This window comes from Grampus griseus (assembly GCF_964374135.1).
Source record: "Grampus griseus genome assembly, chromosome: 12".
In the NCBI taxonomy this organism is placed as follows: domain Eukaryota; kingdom Metazoa; phylum Chordata; class Mammalia; order Artiodactyla; family Delphinidae; genus Grampus; species Grampus griseus.
The window spans coordinates 88,660,491-88,670,902 of NC_139006.1; the positions used below are offsets into that span (position 1 = coordinate 88,660,491).

A 10,412-nucleotide genomic window follows, 5' to 3' on the forward strand; every position below is an offset into this window, starting at 1 on the left:
TTTCCTGGGGCACCAGCTCTGGGGTCCGGAGGCTGTCATACTGCTCCAGGTTGTCAGACCAGCAAGGTTTCCTGGATGCTAGAACAGACTGTGCTCCTCAGTTGGCCAGCTGCTGTACAAATGTCTGTTCTTGTGCCCCAAGCTTGTTGAATTTCCCGTATTTGCCTTACAAAGAAATACCGTACTGTCAGAGTTACAGTCTGTGGCCTGAACTTACCTCAGGATTATTCACAGTGAGTTAGGCACAGTCCCTCTTTCTTCGGTGCTTGTCGCATGGTTTATTGGCTACTTGCTTGTGCCATGCGCTGTCTGTGTGTCTCCTGCCTTCTCCAGGAATCTGGGAAATGGAAGACAGTGATGATGGGGTTAACAATTTGCAAGTTTGGTTATATTAGATAAATTCCAGAAGTTTTAGAATTTGGAGTAAAAACAGCATTGGAACTAAGAGAAGTGGGATGAGAAGGGGAGACAATAACTTTTTCGTGCAGAAAATTGAGTTTATTTTAATTAATGCAGTTAGGACTGCATCAATTCAAAGTATAGGACTAAGTAATGAGATTTGTGGTTTAATGGCTGGCTTGGAAACAGGGTTCAGCTAACTGTGATTTTGGGGCCAAACTGTGTTTGTATGGCCTACATGCTGAGAATAGTTGTTACATTTTTAAATGTTTGAGAAGGAAAGAAATTGAAAAGAATACTGTTTTGTGACATGTGAAAATTTGAATTAGGGTCTCTAGTGTTACTTACACGTTATCTGTGGGTACTTTCCCCTTACAACACAGCACTAGATCTAGCCAGTTAGAAGAAAAAGAATCATATACTTGTCAACTGTAGAAGGTGTAGCATCTGATAGTTTTATTAAACTATGCTTGACTTTCTTTTCTTTTAACAGAGATATCGAACAAAACCATACTGTTGTAGCCTCTGTAAATACTCCACAAAAGTGCTTACTTCATTCAAAAATCATTTACATCGTTACCATGAAGATGAAATTGACCAAGAGCTGGTGATCCCTTGTCCAAACTGTGTGTTTTCCTCCCAACCCAGAGTTGTGGGAAGGCACTTCAGAATGTTTCATGCACCTGCTCGGAAAGCCCAGAACCACACTGTGAATATTTTAGGTGAAACTAAATCATCTAGGAGTGATGTGATAAGTTTTACATGTTTAAAATGTAACTTTTCAAACACTCTGTACTACAGCATGAAGAAGCATGTGCTGGTAGCCCATTTTCACTACTTAATTAATTCCTACTTTGGCCTGAGAACTGAGGAGATGGGTGAGCAACCAAGAGCTGACGACCCCCGTTCTACAGAGAAGATGCCCCCATCCGACAGGTATTACTGTAAAAAGTGCAGCGCCAACGCCAGCAGCCAGGATGCTTTAATGTACCACATCTTGACGTCGGATATACACAGGGATTTGGAGAATAAGCTTAGGTCTGTGATCTCAGAACATATTAAGAAGACTGGACTTTTGAAGCAAATGCATATTGCTCCAAAACCAGCTGCACGTGTGGCTGTACCACCCAACAGCAGTGCTCCGGGCATCCCAGCCACATCTCCTTGCTTCCACCTGGCCTTGCCACAGAACAGTCAGAGCCAAACTGTGGTACAGCCAGTTCAGGGTGCGCCCCCCCCGGTGACTGGGGCCTCGGGCGCTTCTGGAAGCCTCACCCACTCCCCGCCTGCCGTTGCCCAGTCTCATGTGACTCTGGTCTCCAGTCCTCTGCCAGTGGGCCAGAGCAACCTCACTCTGCCGCCCTCAACACCTCAGCCTGTCTTTCTCTCTCATGGAGTTCCACTTAATCAGGCAGCAAACCCTCCTGCGTTGCCCTTGAGTCAGCCAGTGGGACCTGTAAATAAGTCGGTCGGAACCGGCGTCCTCCCCATAAAGCAGACCATCCGCCCGGGGGTTTTGCCCCTCAGCCAGCCTGTTGGGCCCATAAGCAGACCAGTCGGGCCTGGAGTTCTCTCGGTAAATAGACCTGTTGCGTCCGGTGTCCTTCCTGTCAATCCCTCTGTCACCCCTGGAGTTCTTCAGGCGGTCTCGCCAGGGGTGATTTCTGTGAGTCGGACAGTCCCGTCAGGGGTCCTTCCTGCGGGACAGATGACCCCTGCTGGGGTTATCCCTTCAGGACAGACAGCAACTTCTGGGGTTCTCCCTGCTGGCCAGGTGGTTCAGTCAGGGGTTCTCCCCATTGGCCAGACAGCGCCATCGGGGGTGCTCCCCACTGGGCTGACAGTCCCGCCGCGGGTCCTCCCTCCTGGCCAGACGGTCCCACTGAGGGTTCTCCCTGCAGGCCAGGTAGTCCCACCTGGGCTCCTTCCTCCCAACCAGACGGTCTCGTCAGGTGTTCTCCCTGTGAACCAGGGTATTAACTCTGGTGTTCTTCAGCTCAGTCAGCCTGTCGTGTCAGGGGTCCTTCCTGTGGGCCAGCCAGTGAGGCCGGGGGTCCTGCAGCTTAATCAGTCTGTGAGTACCAACATCCTGCCTGCTCATCAGCCCATCAGACCCGGGGCTTCGCCAAACACCGCTTTCCTGACATCAGGCTCTATTCTCAGACAGCTGATACCCACAGGGAAACAAGTGAATGGGATTCCCACATACACACTTGCCCCAGTGTCTGTCACTTTGCCTGTGCCCCCTGGAAGTGTCGCCACTGTTGCCCCCCCCCAGATGCCCATCCAGCTCCTGCAGTCGGGCACGGCTGCACAGATGGCCAGCTCCATGGCCAGCCTGCCCTCCCCACCAGTGGTGGTAAATGCCACTCAGAATATGTTCGTTCAGCCTTCTTCGTCTGTGGCAGAGGCAAATCAGGTGCTCAAACAGGCAAAGCAGTGGAAAACCTGTCCAGTTTGCAACGAGCTCTTCCCTTCCAATGTCTACCAGGTCCACATGGAAGTGGCACATAAGCACAGCGAATCCAAATCCGCTGAAACACTGGAGCCGGAAAAGCTGGCGGCATGTGCACCGTTTCTAAAGTGGATGAGAGAGAAAACAGTTCGGTGTTTGTCCTGTAAGTGCTTAGTCTCAGAGGAGGAGCTTATCCGCCACTTGCTGGTGCACGGCCTGGGGTGCTTGTTCTGCCCGTGCACTTTCCACGATATTAAAGGCCTCTCAGAGCATAGTAGGGCTATGCACCTAGGGAAGAGGAGACTGCCCGTGGACTATAGCGACAAAGGATTTCAGCTGGATGTCGATGCCAATGGCAGCCTGCTGTTTCCCCACCTCGACTTCATCACCATCTTGCCCAGGGAGGAGCTGGGTGAGCGGGAGGTCTACTTGGCCGTGCTGGCTGGGATACACTCCAAGTCACTGGTGCCCGTGTACATCAAAGTGAGGCCGCAGACCGAGGGTGCGCCCGGGAGGCCTGGCAACCAGGCGCTGACCTGCCCTTTTTGCTTCGGCACCTTCGTGACGGCTGAGGCGTACGAGCTGCATCTGAAGGAGCGGCACCACATCATGCCAACGGTGCACACGATTTTGAAATCCCCGGCTTTCAAGTGCATCCACTGCTGTGGGGTTTACACGGGCAACATGACTCTGGCAGCCATTGCCATACACCTGCTGCGCTGTCGGAGTGCTCCGAAGGACAGCAGCTCAGGCCTGCAGGTCCAGCCTAATTTTATTGAGAACAGTGAACTGCTTTTAGTCAATGGTGAGGTGATACACGACTCCAGTTTTTCTGTAAAGAGAAAGATGCCTGACGGCCAGTTTGGGGCTGAGGAGCAGAGGGAGGGCGAGGAGCGGCCTGTCCCCACGAGCGCTGACAGAGAGCCATCCCCGGAGAAGGCGACGAGCGCCGTGCCTTCTAAAAGACAGAGGAGCGAAAGCAGGACGGAGGCGCCCCTTGTTCACGACGACGCTCTCCAGGTTTTAGCGTTAAATCCTAAAAGATACGAAGACCGTTCTTACGAAGAAAAAAAGCAGTTTCTTAGAGATTATTTCCACAAGAGACCATATCCCAGTAAAAAGGAAATAGAACTGTTATCCTCACTCTTATGGGTGTGGAAAATTGACGTGGCTTCATTTTTTGGAAAAAGAAGGTATATTTGCATGAAAGCAATAAAAAATCACAAGCCTTCTGTACTTTTAGGCTTTGATATGTCTGAACTTAAAAATGTTAAACACAGATTGAACTTTGACTATGAACCACAAAACTTTCAAAAACATGAGGAAACCTGAAGTGCTAGATACTTAGTCTTTTTCAGCTGAGATGTTTAGAGATGTTATTTTCTTCACGGTATGTCGGACTAATCAATTTCAGTGGTCTTTATGCTGCTCTTTAGATTTATTTCAGGTGCTCAGAAAGACTTTTATGTAAAGAACTGAATAGTTCTTTCAAATTTATTGTTTCCTGCAGCTTGATTTTGTAACAGTTGTTTTTCATTTTTTCCTCTGTCATGTAAATTAAATCTTTTGATATTTCATGCATGCCTTGTTTTCCCAGTAGTGTCAGTATCGTATGATAAAAACTGAAATCTATATATGTTTGTTTTTCATTTAAGGAAATTTCAGCTTGTTTCAGAATACTTGATTAACTGCGAATTAAAACTGCTCTCCCTCAGCTTCACAAGTAGCAGCAGATGATACAGTAAATGTTTAGAGAAGTGAGTAGAAGCCCCTGTGACATGTCTGGTTCCTTAAGGATGCACTGCATTAACTTATGCTGATTTCTTCTTGTAAGGTATTTGCTCATTAGATTATACTTTCGATTTACGTTTTTTCAGGTTTGTCCTAACAGCTGTTTTTGATTGTAACTCAGAAAACCAAATGTTTTCATTTGTTAAAAATATACTGAACCTGAAGTCTGGTATTAAAGCTCATAAGTCAAGAGTTATTTTACAAATAAAGTAATTCTGTAGGTACAAAAATACTTCTCAGTGTAGACTTTTCCCCTCTTTTTGATACGCTGATAAGTCTTTTCTCCATTCAAAGATATGACAATAAATGTTTAGTGCCTTTAGAACAAACACTGAAAACACACACACAAGCTCTCCTCCTAACCTAACTGTTCATAAACCAGTGAAAGGGAAGGACCGTGTTACTCAGGAATAAAATGTTGACCCCTGGGTGTGGCTACTAACTGAAATATAAACACAGGTTTTCAGGGGACAAGGTGAAATGAGTAGACCGGAGCTAGTCTCCCGGTTGGTGTATTAAATCTCTGACAGTTTCCTAGAGGTAAATGTATTCATTTGGGGGAAATGGGCTTTCCCATAGCCTAGTTGTCCAGGTTAATGGGATGGGGTATTGCTAAGGAGCTCAAGTGTATTACTCTCCTTTGGACAGCTAAGCCTCGGTTTTTTCACACAATATAAAATAACTTAAAGCACCAGAAGCAGTAATGGAGACCATCCAGTTTAGACCTTAAGTCGTAGTGCTGGTGATACACAGCAGAGGCACCTGTGCAACATACTCAGAAGATAAGACAGTCTCTGGGAAATAAGATAATGTTACCGTATGGATTTTTAAAATATAGCTGCATGTCATTGCTGTAATGTGCGTTTTTGAGGCAGTCGTGAAACTGGTGTGTGATTGTTGGTGTGCTCTGTTGTAAATTCAAAGAGCTTGTTCAAGTTTATTTTTTTTTTACCTATTGTTTTCAGAGTGTCTATTTTGAATTAAAACTTGTTACACCACTGCAAGTAGAACTGTTTAATTCTTTTAACTGTTAAAACATCACGGTGACTCAGGAACAATCTAAACGTAGAAGTAGATACCATATTTATTTTCTAAAAAACATTACTTGTCATTGTGAAAATAAGCACAACCCAAAAGGGCTAACTAATTACAGGGTCACAAAATAGATGTGGCTAGAGATCCTTGCCGTGTCTGGCAGCGGCTGGGAGTCGGCCTTTCTCCAGGTTGTGCTCTGCTGAACGGCGCAGCTTGCCGTGTGCATGGTTTGACCCTCCCTTCTTCAGTTGTGCACGTTAGGGGTTCTGTTGGCATTGGGGCCTGATCATTCTTTGCTCGGGTGACTGTCCTGTCCACTGCAGGATCGGGGCAGCATCCCCGGTCTCTACCCTCCAAGTCAGTGGCACCTCCACCCAGCCCCTGGGCCCCCCGGGCTGGCAGATGTGTCCCTGCCAGGTGTCCCTGTGGGGCAGCATCAGCCCCTGAGGAGAACCACTGTGATGAAGGAATTCTGATTTCTAATTGTATTTCAGCTTTCGATGTGGAGTCTTTTTATACTACGCTAGTTACTGGTTATTAAATAATGTTTTAGGCTTATGGATCAAAATTTGATATAAGTTGAGCTTCAAAAAGTACATGGGAGTTCTTGCAAATGTAAAAAATGAGTAAATTTAGTACTGTTTTTGCCTCTGCTGTGCGGCATGTGGGATCTTAGTTCCCTGACCAGGGATCGAACCTGTGCCCCCTGCAGTGGAAGCGTGGAGTCCTAACCACTGGACTGCCAGGGAAGTCCCTAAATGTATAATTTGAAAATGAAAAACTAAACTATAGATTAATAGTGGTGGAGGTTTTTTAAACTACTCCATTAAAAGATTAGAAATTGAGAAGGAAAGGAGACAATCCTTTTTATTACCACAGTTACGAATAATTGTATACGTTAAAACATTTTGTAATCTATGTAGCATGAACTCTAAAAATATTTCATATTTGGAGACACTGCTTAGGAAAGATCCTCCGTGTTCTCCTTGCTGCACGTAGTAAAGCCTCCCTTCTCCTACCCTCTCCCCCCCAGATTACATATTTGAAGTCTATTCAGTGAAAGACAAATTAGAATGTAGGATACTATTTTAGCTTCTGAATTCTGTTAACACATCCTTGTTTTGGATGTGTTATTTTTTAATAACTAGGAACCACATCACTTCATTTGTTACAGTGACTAATAAATGAGAGACAGTAATTCAGGAGTGCTCCAGAAAGCTTTTCATCCACCAAATGACAGGATAAGCACCTTCACCACCCACACCTTTGGTTATTTCTTCTTTTGATCACTGCTCTCCCACGCATCCCTCAGCATGCTGCTTCCAGAGTGAAACTGCTAACAAATCTCAGTCTGTCGGATTTTGCCTTAGCAACTCAGCTGAGGAGCAAGTTGGCTTTGATTTCACCTTGTCCTAAGGCCCATGAATGTTTTCTCTAGAAAGCTGCAGGCGAGTGAGGTAGGAAGGGCTGAGTGTGGACCCTACAGCTCTCGAGGACAGTAGGCCTCGGAGTCCGACACAACGGCAGGAGTACCTGCCTTCAGTTTCTGTGATGTGGGCTACAGGGCTGGCATGAGGGCAGGCAGACAGCAGAGGTGGCCGTGTCGAGGACAGTGCTGGGTACAAGGGCAGTGTTGGTACCACAGTAGCTTGAAGACTACATGGTATAGGTGGTGTCCGCCCACTCTTCCCCCTTCACCCTCATCAATGAGATCAAACAAAACATAGCCAATCAGTGAAGAGGCCAGGCCGGTCCTGAAAAGCCCACAGGGGCCAGAAGACCCTCATCCACGTACCACCAGGTAACCACAGAAACTAGGCTTCTGCACCACCGCACTGGACTGGCATTCCCGGGCCAAGGAGCTCTCCCAGGAATTCCTGGTCTGGGTGGTTCTCAGGAAAGGGCTGTTGCTCATATGAGACTTGTCAGTTGGCCTCCCTGGTGTTGTGGACACATCATCCTCTCCCTCAAGCTCAGGCCGGTTCAGTCTCCCTTGCAGAAGCCATGTGGTTCTGGTTCTTCATTCAGTATTGAAATAAGACCTCTGGAAATCCTACGCTGTGCTGTAGTTGGGCAGCAGCTGGGCCAGGCCTGCAGTAGACAGTTGCTCTTCTGCCCCCGAGTTCCCAGGGGTGTGTGGCCAGGGAGGGCAGTCGCCCACCTCCTGTTACCCTTTTCCAACAGCTCTTCACATATGATGATTATGTGCAACTTTCTAAGAGTTCACTAAAGAAAGCAACAACCCCGACCAATTAAGAAAAGAAAAAACAGCCCCAAAACACTAACCTAGTTTTTACATTGTTTTTAAACAGACCTTCCTAGTAGATAATAAACATTTATCCACAGTTTACTATTGCTAGGAAATGGGCTGAGTATTTTAACGACAATGATAAGGATCTATTTAGCGCTTACTCAGCTGTGCACAGCTGACATGCATTTTAACTCTCAACCATCCTACAAGGTAAACGGTAGTATCTCGTTTTGCCTAAAAGGAAACCGAGGCATGGAGAGCTTAAGTAAGTTGGCCAAGGCAGGGAGCTAGTTAGGTGAAAAGAGCTAGGGCGATACCTGAGGGCCGAGCGCCATGCTCTTAGCTGGTATGATTCATTCCTATGTTCACGTATTTCCCCATTTAAGCCTCATAATACTCTTATGATGTAGGGTTTATTTTACCTGCATTTTAAAGATGAAGAAATGGGATCCAAGGTAGAGTGACCAGCTGTACCAGTTTACTCAGGACTGAGGGATTTCTCTGAACTTTCAGTACCCGAACTGGGAGCATCCAGGCAGGTGGGGATAAGTTGGTCACCCTACTCAGAGGTCAGTTCACCCCCCACGGTGACATGTCCCTTAACTGATGCAGTACTGTCTGTAATAAATCTCTGTCTGCTCTCTCTAGACGCACACGTAGCCCTTTAGGGTGTCGAGATATACAGGGCATCCTGATCCTAGATGGTTACAGCACCAACAGTAACAGTGCCCTCTGTGTGCCAGGTATTGTTCTAAATGCTTTGCGTAATGAACTCAATGACATGATGTGTTGTGAATGAAAAGTGAGAGGAGGGAAGTCCTGGTTAGAACAACAATAAAAGAAGTACACACAGATTTGCTATTTAGATATCTTATAATGTCTCCCCATGTTACTAAATAGAGTCCCTGCTGAACTATCAACTAAGGAATAAAAATTCCAACTATGAGGTACTGCCAGAAAACTTTTCTTTAGTTTTTAAATATTTATTTATTTATTTATCTAGTTGGCTGGGCCAGATCTTAGTTGTGGCATGCGGGATCTTTGTAGAGGCATTTGGGATCTTCAGTTGCGGCATGTGAACTCAGTTGCAGCATGAGGGATCTAGTTCCCTGACCAGGGATTGAACTCGGCCCTCCTGCATTGGGAGCGCAGAGTTAGCCACTGGACCACTAGGGAAGTCCCACTTTTCTTTAGTCTTAAAAACTTAAACTTAATTTCATTCTCTTACTGATAGTTATAATTTTAATGTTCTCAAACCAATTCCTTTTTCATAGGTGCTGAGAGTAAATATCTAAACATGCATTCCTTAACATAAAGCTTCACCTTGTAGCACACCTGCTGATTTATACTTCTGGAATCTATTTTTTCTGTTATGCAGTTATTAAATCTCAGCTTTAGAATTTTTCTAGTTTTTGATAACCTGTCCTAATTACTACTTAGTTTTTAAAATTTAAAAGTTAAAAATCAGATATCTGGGAGGGTTACCTTGTAAAGTAGATTAAAATCCAAATCCAAATCTGTTGTATCTGACAGGGATCTCTTAAGGCCACCATGTTGGCAGGTGGAAAACAAACACTAACGCCATTCACTCAGATGGCCTAGCTCACTTTTTTTGTTCCAAGTCCTTATTGAATTTGTTACAACATTGCTTCTGTATTATGTTTTGGTTTTTTGGTCAGGAGGCATGTGGCATCTTAGCTCCCTGACCAGGGCTCAAACCCTTGCATTGGAAGGCAGTCTTAACTACTGGACTGCCAGGGAAGTCCCCTAGCTCACGTTTTGAGAGGGAAAATGTATATAACGCTGCTAAACAGTAGCTAACACGTTTTCCACAGCCCGTTAAAGGAGGTGCTTCCCAAACCACTTTTCTTTATCCGACTCATAAAATCATGAGCAGTGTTCGTTTACTTTTAAACAAACAAAAAATTACATAAATTCCTTTTCAGAAGGAAAACTTTAACAATTAAAATTTAGAATTTTATCAATATTTAAATTATAAATCAAACCAGCTATATAGGTATGTTTGCTATGAACAAACTAAGACAGATCATGTGGTCATACTATCAAATGCAAATTCAGAATTAGTTGTCATAAATGAATATATTTTTTCAGAAATTAGTTGCTTACAGTTTACAGTCCACGATATGGAAAGTTTAATATATTAATTTACCATTTGCCTAAACATAATCTGGAGAAAATTGAATAATAGCAACGAATAATGATTCGGTAGTTTTTCTTAAAACAATGTTTCTATATAGATCTATCTTGAGCGTTAGTTGAGTTGTAAAATCCGTAAAAACAACAGTTTTGCTAGAGTTTATAGATAAGTTGACTCATTCTGCCTCCCCAGTCCTCTGTGGAGCAGCTTTCAGAATTGTTAGACTGAAGACCCGGAAAATCCTACATTGACTATGAAATAGTGATACTGACACACATACACACACACAAACATACACACAAGTTAATATGATATCAAACTTG

At 44.8% G+C, this 10,412-nt stretch overlaps 1 protein-coding gene across 2 annotated transcripts in view; it reads left to right on the plus strand.

Annotated features, from left to right (window-relative positions):
• The window catches only part of ADNP2 (ADNP homeobox 2), a 30,282-nt gene extending 21,608 nt beyond the window's left edge, over positions 1-8,674 (plus strand). Inside the window, exons 3-4 of one of the 2 annotated variants that reach the window (XR_014297576.1) lie at positions 893-4,688; positions 8,580-8,674. Coding sequence is in view for 1 of the 2 variants with exons in the window: in XM_082668491.1 (XP_082524617.1) it covers positions 893-4,186 (3,294 nt within the window). In the remaining variant the exon portion in view is untranslated. Of the gene's footprint in view, positions 1-892; positions 5,603-8,579 lie in introns of those variants that run through there. The other variant, XM_082668491.1, reaches the window with a different exon arrangement.
• The last annotated feature ends 1,738 nt before the right edge of the window (positions 8,675-10,412 follow it).